This window comes from Chrysoperla carnea, chromosome 3, assembly GCF_905475395.1.
Source record: "Chrysoperla carnea chromosome 3, inChrCarn1.1, whole genome shotgun sequence".
Classification (NCBI taxonomy): Eukaryota; Metazoa; Arthropoda; class Insecta; order Neuroptera; family Chrysopidae; genus Chrysoperla; species Chrysoperla carnea.
The window spans coordinates 21013154-21032479 of record NC_058339.1 but is presented as its reverse complement, the minus strand read 5'-3'; the positions used below and the strand labels follow the sequence as shown (position 1 = coordinate 21032479).

Here is a 19326-nt window from a genome sequence, read left to right as displayed (position 1 = left end):
TATCGACGAAGTGCGCTCCCCGATTGGTTACGTTTTTTTATTTTATTATTTGTTTTATATAAATATTTTTTTTTTTAATTATTAATATATTATAAATATTGTATCATAAAGCTATATTAGAAACTATATAACCTGCTCATATATTAACGTAACAAATCACTTTTTTTTTTTTTACTAAAACATCACTAGTGATATGCCAATGTATAGAAAATTTTTGGTTTTTTGGTTTTTAATAAAAAAAACAGATTTTTAATTTAAAAAAATTCAAATTAAACTGAAACAATTTAGAAGATAAAAATATAAAATTGTTTCGTGAAATTTTTAACTATTGTGAAAGAAAAAAATATTTGATTTGTTTCAGTTTAATTATTGGCTTAATTTAAAAAAAATAATAATTAATAATATTTAATATATTGCATGAAAAATTGAATAAAAAAATTGATTTTTTTATATAAATAATTATTGGGACTAGAAACACTTCGTGAGATATACATATACACAATAAAAAAAATTGTTACAAAAATTTAAATATTAGTTTTGTTTTATTTTTTTACTTTTTTTTTTATATAATAATTAATAATAATAATATTAAATATTCTTTTTTATGTACAAAATAAAAAAATTCTTCTATAAAATTCTATTTATTTTTATTATATCGAGTTTTTTTTTTAATTACTTTTCGAATATAGTATAAATTTGTCGCTAATATATATAATATACTAGTAAAGCCCGTGAAAAAATAATATACAAAATTTATCTAATGTATAAAAAATCACCTCAGATGAAAGATAATTAATAATTATTTTTATTTATAAATTTTATTTAAGTAGACAAAAATGGCCATCACACACCGAAAAATTTCGAATTTTAAGATCTTGATATTTGGTAAGCAATTTTTTTTGTTTTGATTGGGTGTATGACGTTGCATTGTCTTGGTATCAATGTAGCATTAACGTTTTATTAATGATACATTAATTTACATGAACAGATGTAATTTCTTGAATGTATATCACATGTTCCTGCTGCTGAGAATGTAAATTAATTTTCAGAACATAATTTCAACCAGCCATTAAGATGTGATGATGCGCAAAGATAGCAAACATAAAGTGCATTTTTGTTTGGTTATGTTTTTTTTTTTAAATGGTGTCATTTTGAAACAAAACAAATGCAATTGAATGCGTGACAAATAAACGTAGAAACATTCCCAGAATTAAGAACAGGGTTTTATGTTTGAATGATACTTTTAGAATGATTTCTTAGGACTGTCTCAAACAGTAAATGAATTTCAATAAAAATCAATTTGTGTTTGAGATAGAGATAATAAATTCATTCTTCATGCATTAAGAAAACAATTTGGTAGGTTAAAAAATTGATTTAATAAATAACTTAACAAACAGTATATATTGAGTACAACGCGATCCAGTACTCCTGAGAAGTCAGTTTTGTTTGTGTTAGCAGCTAGTAAGTATTTGCGCCCATGGAAGATGTTTGTCTGTTGTTTGTTGTCAGTTGACTGTCTAGGAGCAGAAATTATATGAGGGAGAAGGAAAATGTTGATCCGGTAAAATGTGCTAGGCGTGCACTTGACAATTACCTAATAGCATCAGAACTAATTTGCAACAAGTAAATGTTGATATTGATTGGCTGGATACGAGCCGACACTGCCCAAACTAAAGTTATTCAAACCGTCAAGGAGTTTACTGTCTTGTTGACCATTGTTGGTGTTGTTTGATGGTGTATTAACTCCAACTGGTGAGCCATTGATACCAGCATAGAACTGTTGGCCAATACTTGGTTCCAGGTACGAAGATGGAAATTTAGAATTATTCGAATACATTTCAGGCATATACTGATTATTAGGTGTTGAATCAAACATGTTACGATGTGGGAATTGTGGATGATATGGACCAGGTTGGAAGAAGTATGCAGATGGATCGTTTGTTTGATGTCCACCTGACAATGGAGATAATGAACGGCCTCCTGGTGATGTTTGAGATGGAGCAATGCCACCTTGAGGATGATGTTGGTGATGGTGATGATGATGTATTTGTTGTTGCATTGCTCTTTGCTTAATATAATTTGAAAATTCTGTAGGTGACATTCTGAAAACAAATATTTGGTAATTAGTACATGGCTTGATCGAATTCTGAGGTAAAAAAAAGAATAAATTGAAGCAAGAATTCAGTCTCAAGAAGAAGGAAAGGGCCGAATGCCAATAATAATGATATTTAGTCATACAGAATAAACTTTTTGGTTTAGTTTAAAAAGAACTTCTCAAAATTTCTCATCTATTCCTGCACAGATTGCGTATTTTTGCAGGGACCTTTTGCTTAAATCCGATCAGGTTATAGTATTCTATGGAAATAAATACATACCTGTTGGCACGTTTACTGCTTGTTTTAAGTTTGGTGCTGCCAAATTTGGTTTGTGCAAACGTGGCAGTTGTAAAGGTTAACGGTTGTGTAGTTCTTGGTATGAATGCTGGTACAGGACTAGGTGACCCTTTGAATGATGTATTGAGTGATGTTGGTGATGGTGCAGACGAAGATGTTGCAAGATGTCCAGTAACACCATTCGGTAAATTACCAGCTGCACTCGTTGACACGGTCGATATCAATTGAGTTGGACCAACAGGTCCAGCTTGATTGAATGGTGTATTCGATTTTGGTGATAGACTAAGCCCGCTTAGACTACAACCAACCGCATCAATTGGCCGGAAACATTGAGCTTCAGGGTTAAATGTTTTAGTCACCTCACGATCAGCAGATGTTTCATCTTGAGGATCCGCCGATTCACTAAATAAAACTTTAACTGCACCTTTTTCACCAATACGATAACTCACTTCACCTGGATCAACCCAAACAGCTAACTCTTGTGGTAAATTTTCTAAAACATCCTGTATTGGCACACCACTTTCTTTAGCTGCACGTTCTAATACTGGATCGACTGGATCACCGGTTTTCAAACAACGAAATGCTGATCCTTTGAATGGCTTTTCTGGATACCAATGCCCTTTAAATTTGTCTTTTAATGCTTTTTCCAATTCCTCACCGAATATATTCACACGCCGCCTTGGTAATTTATTATATAAATATGAAATTACAAAATTTAATGCGACTTGTACTTCTATATGCATCTTTGGTTTCTTATGGTTTTGTATCGATAGTTCGTTTGTTCTTTGAATTATAAAGTCATATGCCGACGGGGGTAGAATTTTTGTTGATTGTATGGACTGTATGGTGAAGCCGTTTATTTTTGACACGGTGAAATTGGTGCAGGAAGTGGTCGTTGTCGATTCTTTTAATATTTCTTATCTGTAACAAATAAAGAAACAAAAATTAGTTATATATTATGCTTACTTTGCAATAAACTAACAATGCCAAGACCTTTATGTATTATAATAATAAATTAAAGATAATAATTGGCCCTGAGTGCAATTTTACTCCACTGCTATCATGTGTTTCTTTGGATTTAAAATCTGGAAAGTTCCTAACTATTGTGGACGCAACTTAACTTAGGCTTTTCATTCTGTCATTATTACTAAAATGAATTGACTCAATATCTACACTGGTCCTACATTCTTACCTATAGTTATATCAAAAAACTAGTTGCTATATTTATTATTATACAAATAAGGAAAGTAAAGAGAGAATTGATTTCAAAAAAACATAATATTTTTTATGATAAAATCAAAATTTTTTTAAACTGATAAAACGCTTGTTAGCCGCTGTGAAAATCGATCTTAGAGTAACTGTCTCCTTGGTTAGGTAAACACGTGATTCATTGTCAAATTATACGTAAGTATAAAGAATTGCGTATATGCATTTATCTGTAATAAATTCTACAATTGAGGCATATGCATCTATAATAATTACAAATATAATTGAAAATATATACAATGAATGAAAATATAATAATAAAAAAAAATAAATAAATGGCGAATTCGATATGCTTCACATAAAATTGATTTTTTTTTCTTATTAGAATCTTAAATTGTGTATGGAAACCTAACAAATTAGCAACGTCAATTGCATGGAAAGTCACTTAACAAATCATATTTGTACAGTATATTGCATATTTATGATATTATGTACGATTTTTATGACGTATAAATAATGATTTTAAGTGGGTAGTAATGGATTATGTTTTTATTATCGACAGAAGTTCTTTTATTCAAATACAGGCATGGGCAAATGTAACTTAGAGAAGTCCCTCGGACTCCTCACTTAAAATACGAGTAAGATAGTGTCAACCTAACCAGCGACAACCTAAAATACGAGTAAGACAGAGAGATAACATTTTTTAGAGAATTAACTATTAGAGAAACTGAGATAGGTAGAAGATTCGTATACACGTCTCGCTTGCTCCTCTTAGAGTAATGCGGACTTGGATAAAGAGATACACAGTAAAGTTTATGTCAAACAATAAAGTTATAACAATGGTGACTTCGACTTCAAATAACTCGCCCATGCATGATCTAAACCATTACAAGAATGGGCTTTTTTATTAGACAGTTCAATTATACATTTGAACAGTATTGTTGTAAATTACTACCGTTTTATAATGCCCATCAATTTAAACCAGTTATCATAGTTCTATTTTAAGACATCGAGGAAAAATGATATTCACAATAGTCAATATAAAACCTTCTGTTTAGCTTTTTGTCAGAATATGGAAGCGGTGTCCTCGTTGGAACTCTCATTCACATTAGAATCTTCTAATTGAAGGACTGCCATTGCAAATATTTAGTAGGACGCCTAAGGACTCGAAGGAGTATTATAATCCAATCGTATAGAAGGCCATCGCTGTATAACTATTAACTAGTTTAAAAGCAGCGGCATTTATTATATACTTGCTAATTTTAGGTTTTTATTGATCGATCATTATATAATATATTATTTATAATAATTATTTACATAAACTATTTATCAATGGTAAAACAAATTATAATCTAAAAAACACTGAAAAAAACTTTTGATTTAACTTAAAAAACAGTGTAATTCTTGATTGTCTATTTGAATTAATTTTTCGACCAATTCCTTAATACTTTAGCGTTAGTTTTTGGTTCTTAAGTTTTTAGTGTGTTTACATATTTAATTTCTGTTTATAGAAAAATACAAAAACCTATCAAACGAATGAAACTATTTTATCAGAGAGAAAAAAAAACAATATTTACACCCACTTTCAATCTGACATAATCAATATACTTATTATTTATTAAAGTTTAATAATAGACGATAATTATTCCAGCCATGCATAAAATGTTATTTAATAATTTGATATTCCCAAGTCTGTAAAATATTAAATAAAATCCGTTCCGATATCGTAATAATGATAATAAAAATTCTCTATATAATAAAACGCGCTTATTTCAGTTTAAGCTATTTTTATACCATGTATATGAAATATATCAAGATATATTAGGTTTAGTCCTTCCAAGTTTGTAACGCTTAAAAATATTGATGCTATGAACAAAATTTTTATATAGATGTTCATAAAATCACCTAATTAGTCTATTTCCGGTCGTCTGTTTGTCCGGTTGACAAGACGATAACTCAAAAACGAAACAAGATGTCAAAGTGAAATTTTTACAGCGTTGCTCAGGACGTAAAAAGTGAAATCGAGTTCGTAAATGAGCAACCTAAATCAATTGGATTTTGAGTCCATAAGACCCATCTTGTAAAGTGTTAGAGATAGACCAAAAGTTTAAATGTAAGAAATGTTCCTTATAAAATTGTACCTACAGCCAGAAAACTCTTTTTTATCTGTTCTACAAATAAATTGTATAGGTTTATGCTATTGAATGAATCGTATATGTATGTGAACTTTCATGAACTCTATTGATTTTCAGTTACAAAATTAGGCTAAGTTCTCAGAATTTGTTTAAACTTTATAATGTGTTTTACATAGCTATCACAAAATATATTATTTATATGGGGGATATGCATTAGCCGCACTGAAGAATCTATTTTATCATTATTATATTATGCTTTCAGCTTCAAAATTTCATTATTTTATAATTCGTAATCCGCTTTAAAAACGTGTTTTACTATAATTCTATCTATTTTTTAATGATAATTTTGCAATGACATCTGATTTACATCTGTTCTGTCTCTATTGCATCGCGAAACACTTGAATTTTCACATTTTCTACGATTTTTAGGAAGAAATTTTTGGTAGGAACGCTGAATTGAATGACAAATTTAATCAATTTTTTTACCCAATACTGAATATGAAATTTAATAAATTATTTTTATTCGGTAACTTTAGTATTTGTACTTTCTATTAGTATAGATTACAGAACCACGATTATTGGTTGACAAGGCGATAATAATAAACTAACATAGTCGTTATGTAATATCATTTTGTTACAATATTCAGCTTTGGTGAAGTGTCACTATACATGTATAGCAGCAATATTTATTATTTAACCATAACACGTTTCTTTCCACGAATGTATCATATATATGATACATTAATAAAAAAAACAATGCTTTCTGTAAGCTTTTATAGTTGATTCAGTTAAAAGGCTTTTGGCTTTGATTCTGCAAAACCTTTTAATATCATTTTTAATCTTCTATTTTATTCTAAAAGAGGAAAAATATAGTAAAAATTATGAAAGTAACATAGTAAATCGGTCCTAAACTTCCTCGCTTCTTTTTTGAAAGGTGCTAGAAAGTATTTTAATTGAATTTCGAAAAGTTCGTTTAACATTTTTCGGGTTCATATTTTTTTGTGAACCTCACGATATCTATTTTGATTCATTCGATTGACTTGTCTGGACAGGGAGTTGCCTTACTTTCGTACAAAAACTATATCCTTATTTCAACCTTTTTATCAACACTTATATTTATCATTTTCCGATGTCAGTTGCTATCAACGAATTTATAAAGTTAACATGTGAACTATCAACGATATCTTATATTACAGCTTGTCATTGCAGAATAATGAAATTGTATGAAATATAAAAACGATTTAACTAAGCTATAAGATTTTGTATGGGGTACTTTTGCACATCACTACATAGTATAAAACAAAGTCGCTTTCTCTGTCCCTATGTCCCTTTGTATGCTTAAATCTTTGAAACTACGCAACGGATTTTGATGCGGTTTTTTTTAATAGATAGAGTGATTCAAGAGGAAGGTTTATATGTATAATAATATCCATTAAATAATGGAGAAGTACTGCTATTTTTGAGATAAATAGTTAAAAATGTAAAAAGTAAATAAGTAAAAATGTAGTGTATGAATTTAGATATTCCAAAGATAGCAGGAAATCTTCATGGTATAGGGAAAGGGGGATTGTTTTACTCCAAATTTAACTGCGGGCCACGGGCAGTAATGAATAAATCAAAACTACTGGATCGATTTTAATCACATAGGCTATATATTTTATACCCGTGCGAAGCCAGAGCGGGCCGCTATGTTTTTATATACAACGTTCACAGTTTTTCTGTAGTGTATTTAGTATCAGCATTGCACCCGTGCGAAGCCGGGGCGGGTCGCTAGTTTAACATATGTTGAATAATCTGTACAAAGTATCCAACGTTTATCTTATACTAAACAATGCAATTGATTACTTATGTAGTTCCCATAATTCAAGGCCTTAGAATTTCTTAAATTACATTTATATATTTAAATAAGTACTTAAAACATAATGACCTTTATAAAAATACAAATAAGAATACTGCAGTTTGTAGTTTCATCTTCCAAAACCAGTATTAACCACAAGAAAAATATCCTGATCAATTAAATTGTGGGTAATGCAAACACATATTGGGTTGACTACTAAATCAGAAGTACGTCTTCTTTAAACTAATATTACAATGCATGCATAAAGTATAGAGTTAAAGTAGCTATAACATTTAATTCTCTAAAGAATAAAATAAGTATTTAACTTTTTAAATTAATACTTTAAATTTTCAGAATTACAAATGCACAGATATGCAAATAGTATCGTGCAAGAAAAAATGAAAAAAACAAATTAGACAAAGCAGATAAATGCAAAAGTAGCGAAAAAGGAAAAATAAAAAAATTTGCAAAGTAGCCTACCACAAAACTGATATTTATAATTAACTAGCAGCCAAACCCGGCGTTGCTCGGGTTAAAATACATCGCATGTTTAATGGTATAAATAATATTTAAGGATCCATTTTTAACGTAAATATTATAGATTTCTATCTTAGATATTGAAAGACTTATTCGACCATTAAACATACGGTGTATATAGAGTATATCAAATGAATGCTTAAGTTCTAGTACCAGAACACTCTAGAATATTCAAATAGTTCGTTCTTTTTCACTTGTCAAAATCACTTGAATTTGTTTTATTACTTTCACTCTTAATTTCAATTAATCTTCTCTCGACTGTAAACACGATCAGACTGACGGAAAGTCACTGGATTTTGGTTTATATATCGTCGAATTTCGCAATTTCTAGCACCAGAACACTCTAGAATATTTAGTTGTATATCAGAAAGTTCGTGACCGGTTCTGGCTTGATAGTTTTACTGGTCGTAAAGCTTTCGGCGGTCAGTTTAAAGTTCATCATGATTATAGTTGTCGGTTTAAACAAACTTTCTAGGTCATTTGTAGAAATTTCTAGAATTTCCTAGAAAATCGATTTTGACCGTTACACACATTTTGGAACTTTCTAGATCATTCCAGACAATTTTTCTGGAAAATTTCCGAATGCCACCCACAACCACCCACCGCAAACAAACATCCGCATTTTATATATATATTAGATTGCAATTATTGTTATTTGTACGAAAGGAACATAGTTCCTACCGGGTGCTAACGACACCTCTCGTTCTTTTTAATTGTATCAAGTGGTCATAGGATCCGACAAATTCCCTGCTTAGTTCTCTAATCATTTGACAAAAAAGGGTACTGTCTCGTGGGCTATTTGTTCGAACAAGCAATGTTTCTACTCATTACAAACTTTGGACAAAACTTGTAATATACAGAGTAATAATTATTTGGTACACAATGTTACTATTTGTACCGAAGTGTTTAACATTATTTGCTTGTAAATATCACACACCAAAATGAATACATTACAGATTACACACACACAGCTCAGAGTTGATGGTTTTGTGTATGTGATGTGTGTGTTTGTGTGGTCGTTTTATACTTGAGTTTCCTGGATCAATATTATACGACCTGAATGTGTACCATACATACGTTACGTCGTTACATGTTACATGTTACAACGTTACAAACATTACACTCACTACACTCCCGATTGTAATATATTTATCGTGTGTTATTATTACATAAATAATATATTTTCTTTAATATTAAAAAAAAATGATGACTGTTATTAAATGTTATTTGTGTTATTATATTTAGAATGAATGAAATTGGAATTATTACGATTATTATTTTATTTATTTTAAAAATAAAATGGTATTATGCGGTTTATTTTTATTTTAATCTTTATACAAAGAGAATATTTGACTCTTTTTTTAAAATAAAATTTGCATATTATTTAATTCAAAAAAAGGTATAGAATTTAATTCAACTGGATTACGTGATATTTTTATTTGTGTTATGAAAAATATGTATTAAATGAAATGTTGTATACTGTGTTCATAAAAAAATTTTAATAAAAAATAATTTTTACGAGACAAGCTTTCATTGTACTAAAAAGTAGAAAATAATTTTATCTATGAGTCACTCATACCAGAATAATTGTAAAAGCTTAAGGCGTTCAATTTAAAATATCAAAAATGAATCGGAACGCCTCATCTACTCCACATGCCTAATTATTTTTGGATTCATTCTTGATATTAAACGCCTCAAGTTTTTACAAATAGTCGGGTATGAGTGACTCATAGATAAAATTATTTTCTAATTTTTAATACAATACAAGCTTGTCTCTTCAATTAAAATTTTTAATTTAAGACGAAAAAAAATGTATATATATCAAATATGGTGGAAGCGATTGGAAAATCAAGACGCCACAACCTTACCTTGCATTGTCATTCAAACTAAATGTGCATGCAAAACTTCATCTCAATTGAAAACCGGGAAGTGGATCAAATTTGGCTTGAAAGATTTGATTACAGGCAGCCAACGGGACAGGTGATAAATGAATCTCAAAAAACTCATTTTTTACCCTCAGAAAAAAAGGATTTGCTGACGCAAGGAATTTTATCTTGAATCAAGAACATTTTTGATATTTAATAAGAAGAATACAAAATTCTTTAAGAGATTTCAGTCTCGCAAAACTTCTCACAGTTTCATTCATATCATAAAATATTAATGATATAAGAAAACAAATGTTTTCAGAGTAATCTATAATATAAAAATGAATCACTGAATGTGTTTCCAATCTCGGGAGCAGCCGAACCGATTTTGCTAATTCTTTTTTTATAATATTCCTTGAAGTACGAGGATGGTTCTTATGGAGAGAAAAATTAAAAAAATTGCCTGAAAGTCTAAAAACAACACTTTTCTATATTCCCATACAGAAGATACGTAATAATAATTAAAAGTCAATTTGAACTTTAATACCATACCATAAAGTTTAAGTGTTAGTAGAGGGGTTAAGTGTTAGTAGAGTGACGTTAATATCGTATAAATATCTATTAATGCAAATATTAATCAATAAAAAAATAAAGAATCGACTGTTAGGCGGTACGAAGTTCCCCGGGTCAGCTAGTTAAATTTAAAAGAGCGAAATTGTCAAGTTTGTTATTCATAAAATTTAATGTGATAAAAATAAATCATAAAAATTTGAAAAATGATTCTAAAATCCTTGACTAAAAATAATAAAAAAATAAATTACAGGTCACAAATTAATGAATTTTAATGAGTCAATATAAATTTAGTACGATTTAAATAATCACATATGTTCCAATAAACATCATTTCGAAATCGTTAAAAAAAAAACAAATGTTGAAAATAGAACTTGAAAATGTCAAGGAAGAATTTCAGCTGAATGATCTGAAGTATCTATATCGCTGCTGCAACCTCATTCTTATAAATATACAACATATACATACATATTTTAAATAAATATTATTTAAATAGATATGTCTATGCCTACTGAATGCCAATAAGACATCACAAATAATATTATTAGCTAACAAATTGAATTATATTGATTTTAAAATTATAATCAAAACTAAATTATCAATTTTAATATTGGAACTTTTGAGAGTTATGTGTTCTGGTCTTTTAAATCGGTTATGAATTTTAAAATTAGGTCACCCAAGAACTGTGAAATCTCAGCAGTTTGTCCCAAATGAATCAAAATTCACAATATCATTAAATAATAGTTTATCAGTATTTAAATAAGTTAATGTATTTTCCTACAATTTTCCTTGATGATAAATCCCTATATATTATAAATGTGAAAGTAAGGATGCTTGTTTGTTTGTTTGTTTATTACGCTTTCACGCAAAAATTAGCGAATGGTTTTTAATGAAACTGTACAGCAAGCAATATAGCTCATACATCAGAAAATTTTGTCCAAACAGTTCATAAATTCAACAGTATTTTGGCATAAATGCATACTTAGCTAACTAAATCAATGGTAAATTTAAATCCATGGCAGGGAAACGGCCTCAACCTACCCCCCCCCCTTGGTATGCTTACAAAATTATAGGTTAATGTTCATATCATATTATTCATGATGAAATATTATCAATATTAGATTACGTGTTATATATACGTTGTGATTTTAAAAAGACAATCATTTAAGTTTTATTCGCATGTTTGAAATTGATATGCAATTTTGCGCAAGACAATTTCCAACAAACCAATGTCACATATTATTATTTCATAGACGATGAAATATGGATGATATATAATGGAAGAGCCAGGCCCTAGGAAATTCGTCAAATTTACTAAAGCTGATAATTTGAGGATTCGTTATAGAAGTTACGTACACACACATACTGCGGCCAGCCAAGCGAACGGTAGAACAAGGGTCAGATATACGCTATCGAATCGATGCAGAATGAATGAATTTACTAAAGCTGAAAATTCTTATACAAATTGTATATTGTATATAAATAACAGTTTTGATTGTCAGCCAGTTAGGTGTTAGAACAGGGCTGGTCAGTCAGTCCTTACCTATGAATAAATAAATACCACGGAAATCATAAATAAATCTTATCTATCCGCAGCATGTGTGTGTACACAACTACTATAACCAATACTCAAATTTTCAGTTCTAGTAAATTCAACGAATTTTCTTTGGCCTGGCTCTTAACTATGTAGTCTTTTTAGTCATAAAATCTATTCTTCAATTTAAAAATGCCAAAAGTATTTCTTGTTCATCAAAATTTAATCACGTTATTTTTTTCAGAAAAGAATGAATTTGTATGTAAAAAAAAATTCACAAATTAAAAACAAAAAGTTCATTAATATGCATCAGTATGAACATGGTAAATTATACGGTATAATGACTGTATAAATAATAAATATTATATGTATTTTTTTTATTTGAAATCCTTGACCAAAAATAACTGACAGATAAACACGTACAACATTGTAACCAATTCATCTAAATTTGTGTTTATTGTTTATCAAGAAAACAATAATAATTTAGAATAATTTTAATACTTGCATGCTATTTTTTAATTTTCATCATTCATTACTCAAATTGGGCCAAATTTAATGCATTCGACCCCTCATGGATGCAAAATTAAGGGTAAAAATATTATATTTGGTTTTACAACCAAAAGTTTCATCCTCGATAAAGACCATAAACTGAAGGAACTGATCAAAGTAAGAAAAAAATTATTTTTATTTGAAAAAAAACTAAAGAATCATTTTTATTGTTAGCCTATTTCAAGTTTTTTTTAACTCTTTTCTTTTTGAAAACAATTTTTAATAAATATAGCTTAATAATTAGTTAGAAAGAAGGAAGTTGCCTATAGAATTCGAGGAACTTGGGATGTTCTGGTGGTATACTTGTCTATCATAAAAAAATTTAATAGTTTTTCTCTTTCAGGGTTTATGAGTGCAGAACAACTGTTTAAATTTTTAATTTTTAGCCTCCTCAAATAATTTTCTTTCACTTTTAAGGCATAATGATCTGAAGTACGTGCTTTAAATGCGAAAAGGTTTACTTTACTTTGATTTACAATTTAAAAAAAAGTATTGAATTTGATTATTAAAATAACGGGAATAACGGGATCAATAAATCGAATATCAACCTCGTCAATAAATTAAAACATGTATTATCAAATGCATAAATTTTGATTTGACGAGAATAAAATAGATTCATTGAAATTGGATACATTTTAAATCTATATCTAATGTTGACATAAAATAATAAAATTTACGATTGACGAAATTACAAAGACTATTGTGTTCTTGTACACCTGTATTGGATATTGATTTAAGGTTATTAAAATTATTTTTGCTTAATATTGAATTTTCATTTACTCGTAATATATATTGATTACTATAGTACATTAGCTTAAGATTCGTTTTTGTTTAAGAAGATTTGGGTCGACGTTATCTATTGTCAGAGAAAATAGCAATTTGAAGAATAGAAAATCCATTACAGCCAGTAAAATTTTAACTACATAATATATAATAACCTAATTTAGGAGAATATGACCCATTTAAATATTGCAGAAATATATGTGATCGTCATATTTTATGACATATACCATTAATATAAATTAAAAAGTATGGAAATTATATTTGATAACATAGTCTTTAAATTATATTAAAACCTGCAGAATGGTTATTGAATGTTCCCGATAATGCTAAAAGATTTGAAACAATCTCAATGATTTCTGCAAAAAATTTTTTGAAAATCATTAGGAATGAAAATACCCATCTGAGAGATTCTGGTTAGATTAAATGATGTATTAAAATGTATTCCAACTTTTTATTTACTGTCATTTTACCACACTATTGACACATTAAATGTAATTGACAAGATGTTTAGTTATGATTCTAATATTGGTTATTTATTTTTAAAGCCAGCACAACAAAACTATCGGGCTTGTAGCTTTATACATTCCCAACCTTTTTATACCACATGTATATATGATTGATATACCACATGAAAAATTTTGGTATAGATGTTCATAAAATCACTTAATTAGTCCATTTTCGGTTGTCTGTCTGTCCGTCTGTCATCACGATTACTCAAAAACGTATATAGATATCAAGCTGAAATTTTATAGCGTTTTTAGGACGTAAAAAGTGAGGTCAAGTTCGTAAATGAGCAACATAGGTCAATTGAGTCTTGGGTCCGTAGGACCCATCTTTTAAACCATTAGAGATAAAACAAAAGTTTAAATGTAAAAAATATTTCTTATAAAAAAATAAGAAAAATTTTTTTGAGAACTTCACACTGTTTACCCGTGAGAGCGTAAATTGTATAGTATGTATTATATGGGAATATCCGTTATATATGTGTGACATGTATGTATGCGTGATATGACAGAGTAATCAACACTATCTATACATGGTATTTCAACAATTAACTCAACCAATTACATATTTGTTTACACTTGTTAATCATTAGAATATGCCTAAAAATTTTGTTGTGATCAAAATTAAATTTAATTTCGAATTAAATTTTCCCAAGTTATAACAAATTTGATTTTATTTAGTAAATTCAAAAATTGAATAAATAATATTCATGAAAAATAAAATAAAACATAAATTTATTTTTGTTACTAAACAATTTTGCATCATCGCAAATGTATTACACAATTTTATAGGATGAGAAATATCATCCGATATATTCAGCTCTCCCCTGGTGAATTAACGTCAACATTTCATTATAACGATGTTCAACAGTCATATATACGTCTGACATTATTATTTTATATGTATGTAGTACGTAGATAGGGTTATCCAAAACGATTTAAAATTCAGTCAGTATTGATTCTATTTTGAAATTAAAATATTAAACATTCATTTAGATTAAAAACAAATTACTGTTGGGAATTAATAATAAATTGAGAAGTTAACTTCCAAAAAGTAGAGATTATTCAAAAGTCAATGGGTACATCGTCAAGACAAATGGTATTATATTAAAATCCCCAAGAGCCCCAACTGTGAAAAATATGCGGAACTATCCCAATTGCTTTAGTGTATACGGTTTCTTATAGCGAAAGTAAACTGATATTGTTTCCTAGCAAAACAGAAAGATATCAAAATACGACGATTCCAGAAAATATTACTTTAGAATTGAATGAAAATTGGTTTTATCAATAATAGTTTGAAGTATTCGAAATAAAAGTTTGTATATTTTTTAACCGACTACGAACCAAAAAGGAAGGTTATCAATTCGACTGTATTTTTTTTATGTGTGTTACCTCAGAACTTTCAACTGTGCGAACTGATTCTTTATCTATTTGAAGGCTAGTGCTTCTCGTGTTGTCCCATTTGATTCTGGTCGAGTTCTGACAACGACATCCATGAGAAGACCATAAAAGTCTTAAATTTGCATTAAGTATGCACGACAAGAAGGAATGAATAACTCAATATCACGCCAACCGATTTCGATGATTCTTTTTTTAGTGAAAAATTAGTTACTTCAGATTCATTAAACATCACAAAATAAAAAAAATTTTTAACAAAAAGAAAATGCAGTTAAAATTATTGTTATTTTTGGAGTCGGTGTCAGCCAAGCTATTGTAGCAAAATGTTCTGTCAGAGTTGTTTCCTTGGCTGACACCGACTCCAAAAATAACAATAATTTGAACTACATTATATTATCGTAATTTTTTTCCTATTTAGTGCATATTAATTTGTTGTGGAAAAGTTTTTCTGTTGAAGTCGTTTTTCTATTTGTTAAAAGTTTTTTTGATCCATTCAGTACATAATACACGCAAGGTGTACACAATTTTGATTCTCCAATTTTAATATCTTTTCAAAAGTTTTAAGTTTAATAACAGAGATATAATATTTTTATGTCAAAATTTTTAATTATGTGAAATCAAACTGCGATTCAAAGTATTCTCCTCAATTTTAACACATAAAATCAACAGAAAGTTTATTATTGATTAATAATAGTAATTTTGGTTAGCGGTGTACTATAAAATAGTTATAGTTAGCAAACCTGGGGATATACTTTTAATATGTTTATTTGTGAAGGAATGCGCGGAAAACATATTGTATTTTTAGCTGTGCTTATTTTATTTTATTAATAATATTAAAAGTAACTATTTTTAAATTTATGATGAACCACTATGAAGTAGTATTTGCTAATACATACTATGTGTTTTAAAAAAAATTTATTTAATATTCAATTATTTGAGATATTTTTGAAACTAAAATACACTTTTTATTAAGAAATTACTAATTGGAACCTAAATATAAATAAAAAAAATCTACGAATCGATTTCATATTTAAAATTTTGCATATCTAAAACTGTATAAACAAAATATAATAGCGAATTAAATAATTAAATTTGTCACATTTGATAAGATTGATTTTTTGTTTAAAAAAATATAATTAAAATATGTCAATCTATTCATCATTCTTTTACAACTATGTAAATATGTTTTCAATTTTAAACCTTTTAATTTTTGAATATATATTTTGGAAATATTTCTCAATTATTTAGTCTAGAATCAGAAAATTGTATTTCCAAGATTCTATAGCCCCAAATATTAATTGTTTTTTCACAAAAATTTAATTCATTTTAATATTTATAATAAATTTACATCAAGAATACAAAATACACGAAATTTTATTAAAAAAACGATTAAAACTATCGATCGTGACAAATATCGTGATAACACATTTAAAATGATTTTAAAAATAATTATTATATTATAATATTGTTTGTATAGAAACAATAATTCACTTGATTTAAGAAAAAAAAAATTAATTAATTTGAATTCATGTGAAGAAACTAATTATTACCTAGACACAATATCTCTTTATTGTTTATATCAAGGGTGGTGTTTTTTTTTTTTAGTGAAACCACAAAAAAATTAAAGTCAAGGTTTATATATCTACTTAATTTAATTAATCAAATTTGTTGAAAAAAAATTATGGTACTTCCATATGTTAATGAAAGTTATAAAAATAAATTAATTAATAATAATAATATTTATTTACTTACAATAAATTTGAATAAAAATGAAAAATGAAGTAAAAAAGAATATAAAATTAAGCTGAAATATTGTTTGACACAATTTTCACAAACGAACCATTGTTAAAACATATTATCTAGCTTCATGAAAACTAATCGATACGACAATTCGTTTTCTGGGTTCTCTTTTTACTACTCTATACTTATACACCAAATATATATAAACCAAACATATATATATATATATATATACTTCTAAATACATATACGTCCGTTATATGTGAATGTATATGTAATACAAATTTATATTTTCATATGTTTTTTGATGGTGGTGTAAAATAAATGTCATGTTAAAAAAGTAGAACTTACTTCGGAAGAGCTTCATTCACATGTACCCTTAAACACTGTAAAGCACAACACATTACAATACATTCAATTGTAAATGAATCTCTTGTCTTTTATTTTATTTTGTATTTTTTTTTATTAAAATAAATAAGAGTACATTTATATATATTTATTATTTATTAAAATGAATGATTTGATGATCATAAAAAATGGAATTCACTTTTTTAAATATTTTGTTGTGTATGTAGGTATAGTTTAAAAAATTATTTTATATAAAAAAATGAGGTGACTATATTTAATTTTAAATGTAATGTCGTTATATGTTGTTTTTTTTAACTGACCACTTCCATACCAAATACAAGACTAAAATTTTAGTATTACTGATACATTATATGAGAGCTTTACACCGCCCCAACCTACGCAGCTGCTGTTATTATATGATGATGACGTTTACGACGCCTTCTTCTTGGCAAAAGCTCCATTTATATATTTAATGCGTCTGCGCGTTTATATTATATTATATCTATTCGTTGCGTAAAAGCTAGGTCACGAGCACACACTCCACTAACACACGGAATAAACGAATGATTCTACTTACTGCTCACTGCTGTTGGTGGCTGTCGGTCGATTTGTTTGTTCACTAGGTAGAGGTATAATATTGTGAGTTCTCTAAGAGTATCACACACAACAGTAGTATTTTAATGTGAAGACCCCTTCTTCTTCTCTCTTTTGCTATATATTATATAAATGTATACACACTACTACCGTATAAGAGACCTACAATAATGATGCTACAACACGGACACAGATCCACTACACAGAACACAGAACATAGAACACTCACAGCCTGACTGTTTCACTAGTGTTATGATGTGTGCTTTACTGCCAGAATGCTAGTGCTTGTAGTGTGTGCCTTGTGCCAGTCTATAGCACTAATATTTGTGTGTATGTGTTTTGTTTCATGATTCCATGTGTTGTTTTAAAAGACACATATACACACAAATATATATGATGATCAATGACAAACAAGGATAACACTTCTATAACCATGTTATATATATATAAATATATTTTATAATTTGTATATCTCACTTTAACTGATGGTGACCTGTTTACATACTTTGTAATACAATTTTCATTTTGGATACTCTAACAGATACATGTATACAATTTTACAGAGTTCTCTGTATAAGATATATACCCTCTTCTGTCATGATTATTTGGTAATGGATTTTTGTGACGTATTTGTGTTCACCACATTCTCTCATATTATGCTATGTTTGTTTGTATACAGGAAAATTATAATATATTTATCGAATTTGTAGAAGAGGATATTTTATATTATTTTATTTCATTCTGATTTTTGCTTTTTGATAAATTATTATTTTTTATGTAATTATTTCTTGTTATTATTTTTTTTTTTTTCAGTGTATTTAATTTCCTATTTATTATGAAACTATCATTTATTTTTAATGTAACTTAGTGAAATGAATATACAGTGGGTGCATGCATACATAATTATAAAAGGTGTTACTGTCTTTCTCTAATAGTGTGTCGAATAGTTTTTGATTTGTAATGGTCTTTCTAGTTTCTATCAATTTATATATATTTGAATGCCGATCTATTGATTTCCTTGAAAATTCGAGAAGTATACAGTTTATTATTTACAATAAACAATCATCTAGCAAAGTTTGCAGAAATAATTTGTAATTATGGTGTTGGCGCAGGGAAATTATTAAAATTGTTTTAAAAAAACTACAGTCTCGATAATCCAAAACACTTCATACCGTCATTCACACTTTCCATACCGTTGCAACAGTACCTCCTACTTTAACTTAACTTATAAAAAAGTGATATTGTATTTGATGTAAAATTGTTAACTTAACTATCAGTTTTTATAAAAATGTAATAATGATAATTTTTTTTTCAAATTACATTCTTTTGATAAT

At 28.0% G+C, this 19326-nt stretch overlaps 1 protein-coding gene across 1 annotated transcript; it reads right to left on the bottom strand.

Annotated features, from left to right (window-relative positions):
* Positions 1-1357: 1357 nt before the first annotated feature.
* Positions 1358-17546, bottom strand: LOC123295069 (protein Tob1-like). Its single transcript, XM_044876282.1, has 3 exons — positions 17402-17546; positions 2376-3314; positions 1358-2102 (listed from the first exon to the last, which is right to left on the bottom strand). The coding sequence occupies exons 2-3, from the start codon at positions 3134-3136 to the stop codon at positions 1610-1612; spliced, it is 1254 nt and encodes a 417-aa protein (XP_044732217.1). The 5' UTR covers positions 3137-3314; positions 17402-17546; the 3' UTR covers positions 1358-1609.
* Between the last annotated feature and the right edge of the window lie 1780 nt (positions 17547-19326).

Excerpts from the sequence above, each read along its gene's own strand:
- LOC123295069 (XM_044876282.1), bottom strand. The coding sequence starts at position 3,136 with ATGCATATAGAAGTACAAGTCGCATTAAATTTTGTAATTTCATATTTA. Across the intron at positions 2,103-2,375 it reads AGCAGTAAACGTGCCAACAG|AATGTCACCTACAGAATTTT; the intron begins GTATGTATTTAT and ends ATTTGTTTTCAG.